At 47.7% G+C, this 17,258-nt stretch overlaps 7 protein-coding genes across 9 annotated transcripts; 4 read left to right on the forward strand and 3 right to left on the reverse strand.

Annotated features, from left to right (window-relative positions):
- The first annotated feature begins 33 nt into the window (after positions 1 to 33).
- Positions 34 to 3,872, forward strand: BDCG_03340 (CCCH zinc finger and SMR domain-containing protein). The gene is made up of 3 exons (XM_045418939.1): positions 34 to 1,713; positions 1,767 to 2,498; positions 2,562 to 3,872. The coding sequence occupies exons 1-3, from the start codon at positions 809 to 811 to the stop codon at positions 3,160 to 3,162; spliced, it is 2,238 nt and encodes a 745-aa protein (XP_045275399.1). The 5' UTR covers positions 34 to 808; the 3' UTR covers positions 3,163 to 3,872.
- A 27-nt stretch (positions 3,873 to 3,899) lies between these two features.
- Positions 3,900 to 7,125, forward strand: BDCG_03341 (golgi apparatus membrane protein TVP23). The gene is made up of 4 exons (XM_045418940.1): positions 3,900 to 4,309; positions 4,379 to 4,424; positions 4,506 to 4,792; positions 4,893 to 7,125. Exons 1-4 carry the CDS (start codon positions 4,225 to 4,227, stop codon positions 5,039 to 5,041), a joined length of 567 nt encoding a protein of 188 aa, XP_045275400.1. The 5' UTR covers positions 3,900 to 4,224; the 3' UTR covers positions 5,042 to 7,125.
- BDCG_03342 (acyl-CoA dehydrogenase) lies at positions 5,174 to 7,429 on the reverse strand. The gene is made up of 5 exons (XM_045418941.1): positions 6,950 to 7,429; positions 6,685 to 6,830; positions 6,439 to 6,596; positions 6,056 to 6,373; positions 5,174 to 5,957 (listed from the first exon to the last, which is right to left on the reverse strand). The coding sequence occupies exons 1-5, from the start codon at positions 7,130 to 7,132 to the stop codon at positions 5,455 to 5,457; spliced, it is 1,308 nt and encodes a 435-aa protein (XP_045275401.1). The 5' UTR covers positions 7,133 to 7,429; the 3' UTR covers positions 5,174 to 5,454.
- A 70-nt stretch (positions 7,430 to 7,499) lies between these two features.
- Positions 7,500 to 9,228, reverse strand: BDCG_03343 (enoyl-CoA hydratase/isomerase). The gene is made up of 3 exons (XM_045418942.1): positions 8,564 to 9,228; positions 8,396 to 8,457; positions 7,500 to 8,282 (listed from the first exon to the last, which is right to left on the reverse strand). Exons 1-3 carry the CDS (start codon positions 8,740 to 8,742, stop codon positions 7,681 to 7,683), a joined length of 843 nt encoding a protein of 280 aa, XP_045275402.1. The 5' UTR covers positions 8,743 to 9,228; the 3' UTR covers positions 7,500 to 7,680.
- A 190-nt stretch (positions 9,229 to 9,418) lies between these two features.
- Positions 9,419 to 14,652, reverse strand: BDCG_03345 (serine/threonine protein kinase). Its single transcript, XM_045418945.1, has one exon. The coding sequence runs from the start codon at positions 14,462 to 14,464 to the stop codon at positions 12,914 to 12,916; it is 1,551 nt and encodes a 516-aa protein (XP_045275403.1). The 5' UTR covers positions 14,465 to 14,652; the 3' UTR covers positions 9,419 to 12,913.
- On the forward strand, positions 9,653 to 12,849 carry BDCG_03344. Of its 2 annotated transcripts, XM_045418944.1 has the most exons (4): positions 9,661 to 9,953; positions 10,016 to 10,942; positions 11,037 to 11,267; positions 11,326 to 12,849. In XM_045418944.1, the coding sequence occupies exons 2-4, from the start codon at positions 10,450 to 10,452 to the stop codon at positions 12,087 to 12,089; spliced, it is 1,488 nt and encodes a 495-aa protein (XP_045280404.1). In that variant the 5' UTR covers positions 9,661 to 9,953; positions 10,016 to 10,449; the 3' UTR covers positions 12,090 to 12,849. The 2 variants fall into 2 exon arrangements, with proteins under 2 accessions (XP_045280403.1, XP_045280404.1); XM_045418943.1 differs by having other exon boundaries at positions 9,653 to 10,942.
- A 213-nt stretch (positions 14,653 to 14,865) lies between the features above and the next one.
- BDCG_03346 lies at positions 14,866 to 16,893 on the forward strand. Of its 2 annotated transcripts, XM_045418946.1 has the most exons (4): positions 14,866 to 15,386; positions 15,453 to 15,524; positions 15,577 to 15,753; positions 15,827 to 16,893. In XM_045418946.1, exons 1-4 carry the CDS (start codon positions 15,183 to 15,185, stop codon positions 16,634 to 16,636), a joined length of 1,263 nt encoding a protein of 420 aa, XP_045280405.1. In that variant the 5' UTR covers positions 14,866 to 15,182; the 3' UTR covers positions 16,637 to 16,893. The 2 variants fall into 2 exon arrangements, with proteins under 2 accessions (XP_045280405.1, XP_045280406.1); XM_045418947.1 differs by having other exon boundaries at positions 14,866 to 15,753.
- Positions 16,894 to 17,258: the final 365 nt, after the last annotated feature.

Consider the following 17,258-nt stretch of genomic DNA (forward strand, 5'->3'; position numbering starts at 1 on the left):
AATCAATAGCTTGAATCTGAGTCTGAACTAAACCTGCTAGCTTCCCATAAGCCTTTCAATGATTGTTAGCTACACTACACTTATACCCTACGTCAGGATCTCAATGAAGATTCAGGGAATTATCTATGTCTAAGTGAGGGTGAGGATTGAGGAGCTGTGTGGAAACTGTAGATCTAAACATGCAGTACATGAGCCTATTCATCTCATGCTGCCATGTATATAAAAATACTTTGCTTCGGTGCTCTGTATTTCTGTGTGCAGTTGGCTCAAGCATTGAGGAAGTTTTAGTTATGTTGGCTCTCAACTGCTTAGGGTCACGCCCCAACTTCCAAACTCCACGCGTTCCCCCAGCTTCAACTTCCTCCACCACCACGCCATTTACCACCACCTTTACCATCACTGCTACCCTCATTCTCCTATAATGCTGCTGTTCATTGGTTTATAGATATATATTCTGTTTGTTGCGCTATTCTGCTTCTTCCATTCTCCTTAATTGCCCCGTTGCCTTCCCTCTCTCCCTGCATTGTTGTAGGTGCCATGTAAGCACGTCTCTACGACGCAACCACCACTTCATCAGCCACCACCATCCCAAGTTTCCGCGTCATCACTGTCAGGGCCATTTCGTACAGAAACCATGTCCCATCTTCACTCTTGCTGACAGGCCTTGTCACATTCTTTATCGTCGGGGAACCCTATCCTTTGCGCCTGCGCCAGTGTCCTCAACGCTGCGCTTGACCTATAAGAACCCCACCCCCCCGAACTATCAACCCATCCTCTCGCCCCCCTCCGCCCCCGCGGCTGAGCAACAATGGTTCCTGAGGAAATATACGAGATTTGTCTGCCAATTCTCGAAGATGGCTCTGTCGAAGAGGAAGAAAAGGTTGAAAAGCTTGAACATCTCCTGCGCCAGAAAGCCGCCTTGTTAGGCAGCTCTCTAGAGAACGCGATATTGGATGTTCTGTGGCGTCATCGTAGCTCCACCAAGCCTGACACCTCCCCCCCTCTCCGTCATACAGTTATCCGCCGCGCCTCGCCTGCCCCTTGGCAGATCCCGCGCGCATCTACTCCTCTCTCACCCCCTTCAAATTCTGGAACGAGCCCCGCGGGTCCCCCAGGTTTCCCTGTTCCACGCGGAGGCTTTCCCCGGGCACCCCGGTCGCTAACCGCCTCCCCTTTTACATCACCTCGCCCATCCCCACGGCTTGCCCTGGCCCAGCCTATCCCCCACAGCCCAAGCCTCAGTACCTACGAATTTTCGGATTATACTTCTGGGCCCGAAATATACGGCGACTTCGGTAGTGATAATGTGGATTGGCTGGTAAATGATGATGCCAGGAGTGCTACTTCCTCAGCTGGCCTCAGCGGGGCTGCCCCAGAGTGGGCTGCGCCGCCTGATATGAGCCCCTATGATATTCTCAGGTCCGTTCTGGGGGATCGCAGGACTAATGAAGAAATTGAGCAAGCTCTCGAGGCCAATGGATATGATCTGGGCGCTACAATCGCTGCACTCACGAGTCAAGAAAACGAAAATGCGGTTGCCACCACTGAGGCCAGAATATTGGTGGGAAAATCCATGGCCATGGACCAAATGCGCCCCGTCACACCCTCTGGCCAAGCACGAAGCCCTGTAGTCTGCAAATACTGGTTATCGACAGGACAGTGCCTCAGGGCTGACTGTCGATTCAGCCATGATTTGACCAGCCATGTTTGCAAGTGAGTGTTGCTCCCAGCGCTCTACAACATGTTGATTTCTAATGCGACAATAGGTACTGGCTGCAGGGTAGCTGTCTTGCTGGTGATGGCTGCCCTTTCTCTCACGACCCCTCGGGTCTGGTTGGAGCGCTGTCGATAAGTGGCCACAATGGGGCTAACATGGGCGGTTTTATTGAAAACACTCAACAACAACAAGCATACCAATTGCAGGATAATTACGATTCTTTTCCCGCTCTACAACCTTCGAATATAGAAACCTGGTCCAATCCCAACCCTTACCAGCGCAACAAACATGTAGGCCAATACCATGGTACACCTTCCCCAAATTTTAGGAACAAAAATAGCGCCTTGGGTCAAGCAAGCCGCCCGCACTCGCGACCAACAAGTCGGCATCAGCATCGTGAACTAACCCCTGCAGCTCCATCAGTCGACGACCCCGAAGCTTTCCCCACTCTGTCCGCGGTAAAAGGGACAGGAAAGAAACACCATGGGAAGCGCGGCCATGGACACCACCGCGATCATTCTGGGCACAAAGAAAACAACCCTTCATCGCTCGCTGATGTTGTTCGCTTGTCTCCATCTCCAGCGCCGGGTCATCGAAAGGGTACCCCGAAATCTAATCGTACCTCTACTACCAGTCGCGAAAATAGTGCCGCAGCGCAAGCAATCCCTACTCCTAAACATATTCCCTGGCTTGAAACTGGACACCGTGCAAATCAACAGTATCTGAAACATCGCCATGATGCCATTACTCATGGCAACGTGCGGAATAAGTTTTTGCAAAGGTATGTCTTGGATTCTCTAGGTTTCAACTCGCAAAACCTAACAAAAATATTAAATTGTCGCAGCGCCGCACAAGCTTGGAATCGGAACGACGCTCGTGCAGCCAAAGCTCTGTCTCTCCGAGGACAAGCTGAAAACGAGGCTATGCGTCGTGCACATCGTGAGGCTGCTCGGCACCTTTATGAAGAACGAAACAAACATCTGGAGAACACCACTGATGACGAACTGTATGTCGACCTTCACGGCCTGCATCCCGGCGAGGCAATTGAATATCTAGAGAATATCCTTCTCGAGCACGCGAAGCTTGGCCGGCGAGTTCTCTACGCCATCACTGGCACTGGCCACCACAGTAAAAATGGCAAGGACAAAGTGGGCAAGGCGGTCAAAGCCTGGTTAAATGAATGGCGATATGTTTTTCGTGAGTTCAGTGTCCCCGGCGAGCGTGGTGGATATGTTGGAGGGGTCTTGGGGATCGATCCGACGAGCTATGACCGGAACGCGCTCTCAGCCAAATCCAATGGGGAAGGGGGTCCGTCTACGGAAGGTGGTAAAAACAACCAGGCTACGAGTGACGAGAATTCAGCGACTGCTAACTCCGGCCTAGTCCTCACCATGGGCAAGATCCAGTTATTAAAGAGAAAAGATTCTGTTCAGAAGGAAGAGTGATTTGTGATTTGTTTTTGTCTTTTTATTCCTTTTAACTACCGGTTTCGCCTATAGAAGAAGGGGTGCTTTGGGGGAATTACACTGTCGTCACTCCGCGTTCCGGATCGTTCGCTCATCCATACTTTCGGTACATACGAGACTGCGCTTGTTTCAACCACTCCGAATGCTGGATGCAGTTACTATTGCGATATCTGTATTTAGATCATCGAATGCCAATCCCCCCCAAATTGGCACCGACACCGGATCACGAATGCTGATGGGGTCGCACGTGGAGAAACGAACAAAGCAAGGGGGGGTTGGGGCTGGGAGGGTATCTGAGCCTGAGATACTGAACGCGATCCATATATGTACCCACCTCTATTAGGCGCGTGCCTGTGATATTTTTTCCGAGTCTGATAGTGTCTAGAGCTTAGCTTCGGGGTTTTGTTGAGCATGAGTGGCATTGCGCACCGTCACGGTGTCATAGATATAAGTTGAATATATATCGAGAAGAAGAACACGCAAAGTCGTATTTAATATTAGAGAGATAGCTTTTTGCAAAGGTGTAAAGTTTCTTTAAGCATAGTCCGCTTATAATTGTAGGAGTGGCGTGCTAAAGGTCCCCTGAGTGTCACCCAATGTTTCGGGCGTCACGCCGGGCCTTTTACAAGGCCCGGCACAAAGCCAGCCCCACTCTTTTAGCATCTTTCAGAGAACTCTGTCATGCCTGAGTTAAACACTCATCAAAACTTGAGGTTCAATTAATTAGGCCTCTGGCTAATATGATCCTATATGTAGCACTGAACTCAGGAATGCACAATTTCCAACTTCAGCACTCAGAAACTCAAGGGGAGCATATCACGTATAAAATATTTTTAATCTCATAATGTGTCAATACTCTAGAGGAAGTGTGAGCTAAGCTTGATTCTGCTGTCTCTTACCGCCCGCGGCTATTACACGCGCCCAAGACAGACAACATTGCTTCATTTCCAGTTCCAACAGAGCTCTCAACCACATCAACGAATATTCGATGTAAACCAGTCGCAGTAGTGATACTTCAACGAGATATATATATCTTTGGCCATGGACCAACGTTCGTCTGGGGAGCTCAACTGGCGCCTCAGCGCGCATCCCGTCACCTTGTTGGTCTTCCTAGGCTTCCGCATCGGTTCGTATACATGAATAGCTTTACAGCCTACGAAGCTAGATACTTGCTTACAGTCCATTAATTTAATAGGAAGCCTATTAATGTACCTATTTGGCCTTTTATTCATCAATAACTTGTTCGTCTGCGTTCATGTTCCCCTCAACCCGGGACCCAAATCAGCCATCCCCGTTCCAAGACTAACATAAACACCCATCAGCATTCTTGTCTTCATCCTAACACTCCTCCTTCTCTCCGCCGACTTCTACTACCTGAAAAACATTGCCGGCCGCCGCCTCGTCGGACTCCGCTGGTGGAACGAAGTCAACACCACCGACGGTGATTCTCACTGGGTCTTCGAAAGTTCAGACCCAAACACGCGGACGATCAATGCTACCGATAAACGGTTCTTCTGGCTCAGTCTTTACGCTACTCCGGCGCTATGGATTGGTCTTGCGATCCTTGCCATTATAAGATTGCAGAGTATCATCTGGTTAAGTTTAGTTGGTATGTTTTGTCTTTTCCTTTTATATCTATCTCAAGTTGGTGCCATGTTCAAAAAAGGGGAAAGAGAGCTAAACTTCTGTTTTTTTGTTTGTTCGTGTAGCAATTGCGCTTATCCTTACTATCACGAATACGGTGGCGTTTTCACGGTGTGATCGGTTCAGCCAAGCGTCCAATTTCGCAAGCAGTGCCTTGTCCGGTGGCATTGCGAGTAACTTTGCTTCGGGAATGATTGGGAGAATTTTCAGATAAGACAGCAAGCGGATGGGGGAGCTTCATGCCTTCGGTCAATGATCGGATCTATATGACTTACACACATACCCAACGACGTCTTAAAATATTTCCAAGGCCCCGGCCTACCAAGTCGGGCGTTTTCCACCTTTTTTGAAGTTCTTTTGACTGATACGATAACTGTGACTGTTATGCTCTCTGGGCCAGAGGTAACAGGTCCACAATGGCTTTTCCTATTTGGCGTTCGGTATTTTGAACGGAGCTTTGCATGTCTTATCCTATACTATACTACCATATTTCTACCTTATCATATGTTGTGTATATACTAGCTCGATTTACAGGCGTTTTTCTGTACCATTCCCAAGCGATTTAGACAATGACCGAATTTCCTTGAGCTACAACCACACCATCACCATCCCCCACATCTCCTCCAATCAGATCTTCGCCCCTTCCTTCTTCGCCGTGCGCTGCGCATGATACAAACTTTTTATTTCCTCCCTAACCGCCAAATCGCTCAGAATCTCCTCACTCCCGCCCCCGACCACATAAACCCTAACATCACGACTAATCTGCTCGATTCGTGCCCCCCGCCCGCTCTTATTATACCCCGCGCCGCCCAGGACTTGCTGCGCCTCGCGACACACTTTCTCCAGGCAGCGCGTGGACATCACTTTGAGCAGTGCAGTCATGCCACCGACATTAACCTCCTGGCCGTTCTTGGTGGCCACGTGGATGGTGTACGCCAGTTGCTCCAGGAAGGCCTGGCAGGGCTCGATAAGGCGGCCTAATTTGCTGAATTTTGCGCGGATTATTTGGTTCGTGATTAATGGCTGGCCGAATGTCTCGCGGTTTGTGGCGTAGTTGTAGGCATCCTCGACGCAGACACGCGAGAGGCGGATGCAGGAGATGGCTAGACCGAGACGTTCGGGATTGAAGTCTGGGTAATAATTTAGTTTCGGGTTGGAATGGAAATTGAAAGATGGATAGGACAGGAGGAAAAGTGGTCAAAGAGACGTGTGTAGGAGAGCGACTTACTCGACATGATATACCTGAATCCATCATTTTCAGTCCCGATGAGGTTTTCCACTGGGACTTCCACGTCGTCGAATTCAATGAAGGTCGAGCCACTGGCGTTAACGCCGGAGTTCTCCATTATTCTCCTCGTCACGCCCTTGGCTGCTAACGGGATGATCAGGAGAGAAATGCCCCTGCGCCCCTCTCCGCCTGTCCTGACCGCAGCCGTGCAATAATCGGCCCATATCCCGTTGGTGATCCATTTTTTGGCTCCGTTGACGATGTACTTGTTCCCCCTCCGTATGGCTGTGGTTCTAATGTTAGCGACGTCGGATCCCGCTAGAAATATTTATGTTAGCAAACTCCCATAAACTATGCAGATTATCGATGAATCGTATGCATACCATCCGGCTCAGTAATGCCCAAGCAGAACCGTATCTCTCCGCGAGAAATTTTGGGCAAATACTCGAGCTTTTGTGCCTCGTTTCCGAAATCCAGAATTGGAGGGCACCCAATATTATTTCCGCCAAAAAGACCCCAAAGTACGCCGGTATAGCCAACTCTAGTTTCACAACATAGCGTTCGTCAGTAATTGTTCGTCAGGCAAAGTTTTGAAATAAGCAATACAAAGCATAATAAATGAGACCAACCTATTCAACTCATCCGCCACCACGAGGTTATGAAATATATCCCACTCCTCCGGCTCAATGCCAGCGGGCAGGGACAGCCCACCCATATACTCCCTCTTGGTAGGCTTGATGATCGTGAACCCCTTTTCTACGTAGAGTTTAAGCGCCTACATAGTAGATATTTTAGATGGTGCCTTCCAGTGAGCCGTGCCAAAGAGTATTTTATAAATGCAGGGGCAAAATCAGGAATCCCAGTATAAGTTTCTATTATTTCATGAAATCTTACCTCTGGCGGAATAAAGCCTTGCTTTTCATACTCGTCTGCATAGGGCCTTAAATGGTTCTCAACGTAGTCGCGGACGAATAGGCGGAGATTCCTGTGAGACTCATTGTAGTATGGGGAGGTGTCGCGAGAGTGCCAGAACGGCTCTGCGTAGGGCGCAGTGGATCCGAGGAGGGCGGATGCCATTTGTATTTATTAAAGAATAATACAAAAGGCAAGGAAACTGGTTTGTTGGATAGATAGTTGAGTGTATTGTATGTAGTTAACGGAAATCTTGGATTCTTCTCCTGATACTATATTATATGGCGAGTAACCGTTAGGTATTCTGGGAAAATTGGAAAGCGAGGAACATCTGGTTATTGACGGTCTAGCTAACTACCCAACTTATTTACAGCTACCTAGGTATTGAAAGCCGATGTTTCTTTTTTTGCCGTGGCTGTGGTCCAAGGTCGAATTGCGGAGTCAATCCTAGCTGTGGCCGAGATCCGATGCGGGCGAGCCGAGAGTGTGAATTATTTGCTTTGAGATACGTCAGACAGGTAAAAAATCTACTGGAAATAAATCTCATGTTAAAATATAAATAGAATATTATATGTCCCGGAATACCGAATATCCAGCTGCAAGGAAAAGAATAACCACGCCTCTAAGTGCTGAGCGCATTATTTCTAGTATAATTAAAAATGGTAACTAAATGTATACACGAGACTTTACTTAGTTTTGAAAAAGAACTCTAGTTACAGCTTCGATGGCAGCCATTTCGGGAGCCTCTTCTCTTTAAATGCAAGCATTCCTTCCCGCGCATTTTCTCCAGACATCAGCTTCGCCGCGTAGGTCTCTCCCGTCAAGAATGTTGCGTGTTCCACGCTGCTTGTTTCCCATGCCTGCCGTATACCGGCCCTAGTGACAACGACACTATCAGGGCTCATGCTAGCAATGAGTTTCGCAACATCCACCGCCTCCCTAATCAGGTCATCAATGGGTACAATCTTTTGGACAAGGCCCCATTGCAGACCTTCTTGTGCCGTCAAGGTATGCGCCGTCAAACCGAGCCACATGGCTCTTTGAAGGCCAAACGTTCTGCACAGCCGTGGAAACGCACCAGCCATCGCTGCTGTTCCGCGCAATACATCCGGGAGTCGGAAATCCGCGTTCTCTGACGCGATCACGATGTCGCTGTTGAGGACGATTTCAAAACCTCCACCATGCGCATGCCCGTTGCAAGCCGCTATTATTGGTTTTCTACCCGTTCGTCGAGTGAGTCCGGCAAAACCAGTGGAGGGGTATGCGTTTAACCGTGCAGCGGAATCAAAATCAGATGCTGACAACGATTGCCGCTCTATAATCCTTGTAGACATACGGATAAGTCTAAATTTTGTATCTCTGGGCGGTGCAAGGGATGAGATGAAGGCATGAGATGAGGTAAATTGGAAACAGATTTTATGACTATACCTTTCAGATCCATCCCGGCCGAGAAAGCCTTCTTACCCGCCCCGGTGACAATTCCCACGCGCCTATTATAGAGTAGAGCTTTAATAGATAGAATCAAATGGAGCTTCGCAGGCCATACTCAATGCATTTGAATCGCGCGTTGCTCCAGACATATAGCTGCCAACTTACATCTCAGGCTCATTGTCGAACCATGTCCAAACTCGATGCATCTCCCACACTGCGTCGACTGGCAGAGAGTTCATTTGCTTCTCAAGGTTGATAGTAACAAGAAGAACATGAGGGGCAGGAAAGTCCAAGAGGACAAATCTCGCGGCCGGAGGAGGTGTTGTTGTCGCAGGCGCAGACATGGTATCCTGTATGTATGTATCCCTTGAAGTGGGTGAACAGTGACAAAAAGCGGAATATGGCACTTGGCTGTGCTGTCGCTATGTGACCATGTCCTATATTTTCCAGGTCTGGATAAACCCGTCATTCGACGTTTCTTCTTATCAGCATTTGTCCTGGTCGCATGTTGAATACCCTCGCCAGCTCGTTCGGCTTCGGCTTTGGGATGTTGAAGCCGGTTAACAGTAAGCTGTCGTCGTCGATTCGGCTAATTTCGATGCGCTAAACGCGCAACCTCGGCTGGCCTCGTACATGTAGTTAGTTAGGGTGACCCCGTCCAGGGCTGTATAAGTCTATACAGTGCCAGCTTGTACAGCCCTGGACAGCTCTGGCCAGGGTTATACATACTAACCTGGTCAGATAAGGTCTTCTGTTCAGTAGATTCTATATATAACTCTGTATAACTCATCAAATATATCAAACAATCTATACTATATATACTATATACTAGAACAAGTTGTGATATCTACTGATGTATTCAATGTAGTCATACAGCATTCAGAGATCTGTAAATATTATTAAAGATCAAGAATTATAATGAATAACTGTGATGATATAATCTGAGAGATAATATAATAGTAATCATATCATAGATAATAGTTAATAAAATTTACTGCTGCAGAAGTAATCAATTTAAAACTCATTAAAATTCATTTTTCATTGATATTTGATATGTAAAAATAGAACTATAGCAGAATTTTCAAACTGTTATATATCTGTTGAAATGACATGATAATTATTATTATAACAAAATCACTTATAAGGAGAATTTCGATTTGCATGTTCGGGGTCTGGCATGTCCGATTTCGGTTTGGCGCCGCCTGTTCGGGGATGGCGCGCGCTTGCTCTTGCTGCTGTGGCCTGTGGCCCGTTATCGACGTCACCCATCGCAACTATATAAGATGCTCCCCTTTCCCTCTCTTGTGCACGCACTTTCTACCTCGTTTTCCTTTCCAATGTCAGCCTTCCCTTGTTCCCCCCTCTTCATCGGCGATCGCCGAACCCTGACGCCTGTATCCCTCCTCCTCTTGACAAACGGTGGGCCGGCTCACCGCCACCTGCATCCCTTATCCCCTGCAAGGGCGACGACATATTCAATTTCCTTGCTGGAGGCGAAGCTTAAGCTTGGATGATGAGGTGTTAGCGGGCTGCGCAAGCTGGATGGTATCGGCTGGTATGCCTTGCAACATCGACCCCTGCTGGTTATCCTCACCACAGAACTCACATGTAATTTAGTCATGTTCCTATATCTGCAGTGAAATGGATTGTTGTAGCCAATCTAGGCATCATTTGGGGTTTCTTAATAGATTATGATCATCCTGGCGCTGCCTTCTTCTTGCTCAGGTTGCATTAGGGAGTTACATATGCCGTTCGCAGTGTGAGAGGCTGCTAAGATGGGCTCGCCGTGCTTTTCGAATGTGGTTGGGGAGACGGTTCTTGGTCGGCTTAGCTCATGCCATGCGCTGGTTTGGGTCAGAAAATGGCACCCGCTCCTTTGGCACAGTGAAGCTCAAGCCATCTTGCTCTGCATTGAGCCAGTGAGTGCCGCACTTCTGAACCTGCTATATAGATGGCCTTCTTCCTCCCGCAAAATTGTGAACCTCACCAGCGAGATTGAACCAAACAGCCCGTGAGACCATTTCAGAGCAGGTGAATATCATTTGGCCCCCATGGAGTTCATCAACTATACCCCCTCTCAGCCAGAACGTAAAACCTTTCAAGCCCATCCCGATCACTTTCGCCCTCCATGCTCTACACCCACAACACTCCCTCTCAAACCCCCCAGGCCTCTCCATCCCCTCTCCCTCTTCCCCTTCTGCCTACCTGGCCGTCCTAATGTCGCCAACCCCCCTCCATACTCTACATCTGTATCTCTCCAGACTCAGCCCATGCACCCTGTATCACTGAAACCACATCCCCTACCCAGCCGTCCCCCTTCCAGTGTCCCACCGTGCGCCCCACTTCAAGGCGGCCGCAACGGCCAAGATCTGGCACAGGCTATTGTGCTGAACGATTTCGATAAGGCCTTTATAGAGAATGGAATTGCCGAAGGCCTCGACAGCAAGAGCTTTGTGGACTTGACCACTGACATCACTTCTTGTGGCGACATCATCACTCTAGATTCGCGGCCGCACCCGTACGATGCAAGACATGATCCCATAGGTAGGCTTATTGGTTTCTTCGTTGTCCCTTCTTCTCTTCCAAGGGCGTCGAACGTTCTGGGCTTCTTGCATCTCTAATCCAGATCTCCTTCCAGATTTTCACAAGAGGAATGAGGATCGATGCCAGGAGAAGACGAATGAAGCCTCACCTAGTCTGGAGTTGTTCCTGGGCTCCATTACGACCCAATCCGCTTCGTTGGCGGAACCACTCACCAGAAACGGTAAATCGAATCCTCTGTCGGCATCAGAGGAGCAACCTCACTTGTTGGAGTTGAATAGGGAGCAAGATGAAACACTCAATCAAGAATCCCCACATGGCAGCCAAGGTGAGTCTGCACCGCATTCCTTTAATTACAGGCCTATGTTCCTCACACATGTTTGTAGAAACAGACATCAGTACTAAGAGTAGCACTACAGCACAGTGGGGCTCCGCATCCTCAGATGAGAATGCAGATTCTACTTCTGCCATGTTGGTGGCTCACTCTGTGAAACTGGATCAACATAAGGGCAAGACTGACGCTGACGCCTACGCCTGCAACACTGGGCAATGCCAATCTCCCTTCACGGGACGGTACCGCCGATCCGATGTCGGGTCAATGGAGTCTATGGAGTCTATGGTCGCGGTTGTGATTCCATCCATCTCCCATTGCCATCGAGAAGACCCGGAAAAAATCAAGGGGAACGAAAGTGCACAGCATGACCCCGGGACCCACCAACGGAACACCCGGTCAAAATCAAAGCGTAAAATTTTGATTGAGGACCGTCATCTTCCCGGTAGCCCCACACAGCCTACAGATGACAACTGGGGGAAGTGGGACATAACCGGCACGACTGATCCCTCTGATGATTCGGACGGAGATTACACCGCGAGTAGCGACGGCGGTGATTCAGTGAAGCAGCAATCAAAGCGGCGCAAGATTTCCTCACGGTCAGCCGCTACCACATCATGTCGACCACAATCTCGATCTCGGGGTGCGCGAGCCGTTGGGCATCATCAAGAGGTCAAGCGGGCGCCTCGCAGCGGGCGATCAGTGGCTGCCACGGAGCACTCTATAAGCTCCACACGCGTGGATCACGAATGGTGCACACGCTGCGGTCCGGTGGCACCCGCCGGTGGCACCCGCCGGCGGCTCCGAGCATACTTTTAGCCCGCGGCTGTTATCCCCAGAGGACATTTCCGCGCTGGTGTCTGCCTTTGCTCAAAGGCTCCTCGACCTCCGTAGGAATCCTTCAACGGACGCCGAGCGTGCCATGGATGGTGAGGTAGCTGAGGTCGACACCGAAAGTGTGGACAAGGATCCAGGGACCGCGGAGCTGGACAAGAAGAGATCTCGGTGGACCCAGGGTGAAGATGAGCGACTAAAGGATCTGAAGACGCGCGGCTGGCGTTGGTGGGAGATCAAGCAGCAGTTTCCACACCGAAAATTAAACGCCCTGCAGCAGCGATGGTCCTCAAAACTCCGGGAAAGGGGAGCATCGCCGATGACTGACACATGGAAGTGGAAGAGAAAGTGCAAGCCAATCATCGTGACTACACCATAGTTCCAACGGGGCCTCGATCCCGCCTATGGCGTTAATGTTGGACGCAAAAGGGTGCTAAACATGCTTCATGCTGGCTGCGGGAAGTCAGCGAAGTTTTGGCACTCACAGTATCTCTGCTCAGTGGGGTCTGATCCGGGGCGCCGACAGCTAGATTGTCACTTAGCAACCATCCATAGCATATTATAGAATTAAATTAATACATGATGAGCCTCAGCTGCTTCAACAGTGAAAGAGGAGCTGACTCGTTTTTCTTCATCTCTAATGGTAATTTATTAAGCGAGAAGAAACCAGGGTCGAATAACAAACTTTCACCTGAGCATATGATTAGACAGTAGCAATACAATAAAGCTGACTAGACTCCCATTCTGTCCTGTATCTCAAATCTCTGTCCGGCTTCTCATAAGTCAGGCCTGGCTGCTTTGTAGAAAGCTCAATGTAGGACAAGAAATATCAGCGAGACAGCCACAACTGCAACCACAGGGACGAAACAAAGATGAAATAAATGAGGGCAAAACCGGCTCTTCACCGTCAACATAGATTGCAAAGAGCAGTGTACGGAGTTGCTTCCTGCCATAGTTCTTAAGACTAAACCCGAGAGATCGCGGTCTGAGAGCTCAGAGAGTGCGCTACAGACATCTTCCATCCTCCGATACCCGTCCTGATCCCAACAGTCCCGGATTACATTGCCCATGAATACGCCCACTGTGTTAGGAAGCTCTCCATGTATGCCTTTATCTATTTGTCGTGGAATTGTGTAGTCCCTAGTTTCAGAAACTGCTGCATCCTCACCACAACCCTGCACACTAGAATTGGATAGTTGACAGATGGGAACTTCGAACTTCCTTCCTGTAACAATGTTGTAGATTAGGGAACCGAAACAGGCTATGTCATACTTGACTGATAGACCGTCCTCATTGATTTTGTCAATATTTAGATATTTAGGAACGATGCGAGAGTTTGCAAAGTGGCATAATTTGAGTGTTTGCCTATCTGCAATTAGGAAACTTCGTGCGGCAAAACCACCAATAAGGACATGCTTTGAATGTGCATATGAGACAGCAGCAGCAGCTTCCCGCGCCCAGTTCAGTTGCTGAGTCTGATTTAATTTCTCATGTGATAAATATTTGTCAAGCATCCTCGCCTGTGGAAGCGAGAGATGGGGCCGTATCTCAAACATGTTGACATGGAACCCTAAATGTTCATGTATCCTCTTTTCATGTTCGGGTGGACAATCTAGAGAGACTAACTCTAGTGCAGCCAGTAGACTTGTCGCATTCTGGAATGCACCTTTAGTCCAACACTTTTCAATGATTGAACCAAGCCAAACATTCTTGGTGGAAGGGAGAATCTCCCGCCGCGGCCAGGCTGCGCAGGCAGGCCCCGATGGCTGATCCCTAAACAGATCAAATTCGCAATGCTGCCCGGTTATAACCTCATATATCACAGCACCCAATTGGCCAATGTCCGTGTAAATTGAGTAACCATGGTCGTCGGCGCGCTCCATGTCAGAACCAAGGGGCAGAATAGAGGACTCAGTGAAGTCACAGGATTTAATGGAGAGGTCGGCGTTGAGAACGAAATTTTTTGTAGCAATATCTGCCACTATAACACAACGGTTGTGTATGTGAACAAGTGTATGAGCCATTTGCCGAAACCATGAGAGCTGAAGGGACTGCACCGGGCGTTGTCTCTTCAGATATGTAGCAAGATCTCCATTTTCCATCAACTCCATTTGAATGCAATATCCAGGGAAGCCGAAGCAACGCACAACACCATCACAATCCTGTAGCCGTCGATACACATCTTCTTCATGTTTGATGACAAGACAGTTCGCTTGGGTATCATCGTCGTTATCACCAATATACCTCAATGGCAGCTTGACGGCGATGTCACCTCGTCGAACGACGACTCCTGTTCCGCCGTGGCCAAGAACGGGATCACAGAGAGGAGTTCCATCTAGGTTCAAGAAGGGAGAGGACATTCCAAGGAGAGAAAGATATGTTAACTGTTCAGCGAGACTACACTTCTTAGCACATAAAGCAAGGTACTCACTTTGAAGGAAAAAGACTCAAGAATGATGGGAGGAGTAAGATGTTTTGGTTTGGCCCGATGTCTCATTTCTTTTTTCTCAGCAGAAAACAAAAGCTATTGATTGGCTACATTTGAGGTTCTTGGAGGAATAACGTTGTTGTATGTGTAATCTATCTACGCGAGTTAGTTAAAAGGGCCTCGACTTCTGAGAGAGTCGAATGACCTTTGCTAACCTTTTTTTTTTTTTTTTTTTTGCTCTTTTGCTTTTTTCCTTTAAGCTATTGAAGGGGAAAAATTCTTCGCGCCGCTCAGTGGACAGAGAGGCTGTATCTTTTTTTTTTTTTTTTTTTGGCTTAAATAGTGAATTTTCTCTTTGTGCTCACTGCACTTTTCGTCTATCCATGACTACTCTGGTTTGCCTGCGCTTAGTTGTTGGACATTCAATCATTATCAGCTGAAATGTGAGCTGCGAACAAAAAGTACTCATGGGTACATTCAATGACACTGCTTGTTGAATCAACGTGCTGAGGAGATTCCATCCAGCCTCTCTCTGGCTATCAAGTACAAAATATCTTTCTCCTGTACTCTCTGTTTTCTTTCCACTACTGATTATCTGCTTTCTCCCGTCTTCCACTGCTGCTTCCATTGTGTTTATTTTGCCTCTCCTTATGCCATCGCTACATGTAGTTCTGAAACTTGGACATCGCCCCGCGACTCTACAGGTCTTACGAGCAATGCGAAATTCGTCTGATTCTCCAGATCATCCTGTTCCTGGAGGGCGTCTAGGAGATTTGTGGACTATAGAACAGGACCAAAGTTTGCTAAAACTCCGCGAGGAGCATGATTATATGAACTTAGAGGATTTTCAAAAGGTCGGCGCTCATTGCCAGAAAATACGAGTTGCTGTTGACACCGCCTAAACTATGCCAAATCGTTAGGCATTCTTCCCTGACCGTTCTCGTTACGCGGTATCCAAGCGGTTGTCAGTGCTGAAGCGAGCAGGACAACAGGTGATTGATTCTGGACAACAATATGCATGCAGCGCGCTAATGACATGGGCAGAAGGCTTCTCTTGGCAATTCACCGTTGGCTGGTGGATCGAACAGCCCTCGCCGTCAACCAAGTACCATCGAATACATATACTCTGGCGATGAGTCCCAAGCCATGTCTCTCGATAGTCGATTAGAGGCTGAGGAAGTTGGCGGAGAGTGTACATCAGAGCAAAGAACTTCTTCCCAGGCAAGTTAGAATCTTGGTATCTTGCTACTATCCCGCAGAGCATACTAACTTGTGGGTTGTTCTGCATATCCAGACGGACGACGTTTCTAATCCAGTCTTGAGTAATACACTCAAAAGGAAACCTTCAGTTGACAATGGCGCATCTCGCCCAAGTCCTTCAAAACTCTCCAGGGTTCCAACGGTGCCCATCTTCGCGTCGACGGAGCTATGCAGCACAGCGTTTCCATACCTGAATACGCCAACGACAAGCAATGCTAATACAGTTGTGGATGTCACTGATAATCCTAACAATCATAATCATAGGAATAATACCCAAGTATCCATCTTCAATTCCAGATCCACCTGGATGGACCTCAGAGATGAAGACATACTACATATGTACCACCAAGCCAAGAAGTGTACAGAGGAAACGAGGCGCGCAGAAGCGCTAGAATTAAAACTATCGAGTTCAAACGACATTCTAACCCGTTGTCGCGATGAGAACAGGGCACTCCTGGACCTACAAAAGCAGCATGATGATGAACTTGAGGAAACCATGGGAAACCTTCTCAAGGAACGGAAAGCGGAACAAAAGCAGCTGAAAGCGGATAATGAAGCCAAGCTGAAGCTGTTGGAGCAGATGGATCAGCTCAAGACAGAATTCAACAAGATTAAAGTTGGCGCTTCAAAAGTCATACACCCTGGCATGTGGAAGTCTGGTGGGATGGATGCCGCAGCTGCTCAAGTGATAAAACTTGCAGCGCAAATTGAGGAGACGCTAAAGGTCATAGTATCTTCAGAAACCAGATCGCCATCGCAAGTTCCTTCAGGAGATCACATGTTTCTAGGTACTCCGTACTTAGAACCTAGGCCTTTTCTAGAGGGAAATGGAATGAGCGGGTAAAATAAATATTGAGTACAAAGAGCTTGTGAGTTGAATGTGGGATGGTTGGTTGCAAAATGTCTCTTTTCTGCTTCTTTTATCTTATTTTTCTATTTTTAATTTGCAGTTATTTTCCCTTAATTTTTGATTACTTGTTAAATAAAAGCAATAGAATCTCACTCAGTGAGTAAATATTAAAATTTCTGTATAAAGTAATAGAGGGGGAAAAGTTTCTGATTGTAAACTGAGGAATCAAGAATCTGCTGTCACAGAAATTGAGAGATATTCCTACTTTGTGATCTCTCCCCCTATACAAATTTTTGCTTTTTCTTTCCTTCTTTGATAAAATGATAGAATGAGCTAAACTGGGATCTTGCCTTGCTAGTGTGTTTTATGAACTCTGAAAAACACATATGCTGTAGAGTACATATCTAGATACATAGTATTACATGTGTTACTTATCTTCATAAGCCTTTCCTGTGTTCTAGAGTTCAGAACTAAAATAACCTGTAGGAGAGTATTGACTTAACTATTTAAAGAGAGAGTGAAATACTCAACAGAATGAATGTATACAGTAAAGCTGCCATATTATATAGGTGTGGAGATAGTAGATACAATGTAAATTCCGGTTGATGCTGAGAAA

Source organism: Blastomyces dermatitidis, assembly GCF_000003525.1.
Source record: "Blastomyces dermatitidis ER-3 genomic scaffold supercont1.3, whole genome shotgun sequence".
Classification (NCBI taxonomy): Eukaryota; Fungi; Ascomycota; class Eurotiomycetes; order Onygenales; family Ajellomycetaceae; genus Blastomyces; species Blastomyces dermatitidis.

Excerpts from the sequence above, each read along its gene's own strand:
- BDCG_03340 (XM_045418939.1), top strand. The coding sequence starts at position 809 with ATGGTTCCTGAGGAAATATACGAGATTTGTCTGCCAATTCTCGAAGAT. Across the intron at positions 1,714-1,766 it reads TTGACCAGCCATGTTTGCAA|GTACTGGCTGCAGGGTAGCT; the intron begins GTGAGTGTTGCT and ends ATGCGACAATAG. Across the intron at positions 2,499-2,561 it reads CGGAATAAGTTTTTGCAAAG|CGCCGCACAAGCTTGGAATC; the intron begins GTATGTCTTGGA and ends AAATTGTCGCAG.
- BDCG_03341 (XM_045418940.1), top strand. The coding sequence starts at position 4,225 with ATGGACCAACGTTCGTCTGGGGAGCTCAACTGGCGCCTCAGCGCGCAT. Across the intron at positions 4,310-4,378 it reads CTTCCTAGGCTTCCGCATCG|GAAGCCTATTAATGTACCTA; the intron begins GTTCGTATACAT and ends TTAATTTAATAG. Across the intron at positions 4,793-4,892 it reads CATCTGGTTAAGTTTAGTTG|CAATTGCGCTTATCCTTACT; the intron begins GTATGTTTTGTC and ends TTGTTCGTGTAG.
- BDCG_03342 (XM_045418941.1), bottom strand. The coding sequence starts at position 7,132 with ATGGCATCCGCCCTCCTCGGATCCACTGCGCCCTACGCAGAGCCGTTC. Across the intron at positions 6,597-6,684 it reads GTGGCGGATGAGTTGAATAG|AGTTGGCTATACCGGCGTAC; the intron begins GTTGGTCTCATT and ends TTGTGAAACTAG. Across the intron at positions 6,374-6,438 it reads GGGCATTACTGAGCCGGATG|CGGGATCCGACGTCGCTAAC; the intron begins GTATGCATACGA and ends AAATATTTCTAG.
- BDCG_03343 (XM_045418942.1), bottom strand. The coding sequence starts at position 8,742 with ATGTCTGCGCCTGCGACAACAACACCTCCTCCGGCCGCGAGATTTGTC. Across the intron at positions 8,458-8,563 it reads TTCGACAATGAGCCTGAGAT|GCGCGTGGGAATTGTCACCG; the intron begins GTAAGTTGGCAG and ends ACTCTATAATAG. Across the intron at positions 8,283-8,395 it reads GGCCGGGATGGATCTGAAAG|AGCGGCAATCGTTGTCAGCA; the intron begins GTATAGTCATAA and ends CAAGGATTATAG.
- BDCG_03344 (XM_045418943.1), top strand. The coding sequence starts at position 10,450 with ATGGAGTTCATCAACTATACCCCCTCTCAGCCAGAACGTAAAACCTTT. Across the intron at positions 10,943-11,036 it reads TGCAAGACATGATCCCATAG|ATTTTCACAAGAGGAATGAG; the intron begins GTAGGCTTATTG and ends ATCTCCTTCCAG. Across the intron at positions 11,268-11,325 it reads ATCCCCACATGGCAGCCAAG|AAACAGACATCAGTACTAAG; the intron begins GTGAGTCTGCAC and ends ACATGTTTGTAG.
- BDCG_03345 (XM_045418945.1), bottom strand. The coding sequence starts at position 14,464 with ATGTCCTCTCCCTTCTTGAACCTAGATGGAACTCCTCTCTGTGATCCC.
- BDCG_03346 (XM_045418946.1), top strand. The coding sequence starts at position 15,183 with ATGCCATCGCTACATGTAGTTCTGAAACTTGGACATCGCCCCGCGACT. Across the intron at positions 15,525-15,576 it reads TGAAGCGAGCAGGACAACAG|AAGGCTTCTCTTGGCAATTC; the intron begins GTGATTGATTCT and ends TGACATGGGCAG. Across the intron at positions 15,754-15,826 it reads AGCAAAGAACTTCTTCCCAG|ACGGACGACGTTTCTAATCC; the intron begins GCAAGTTAGAAT and ends CTGCATATCCAG.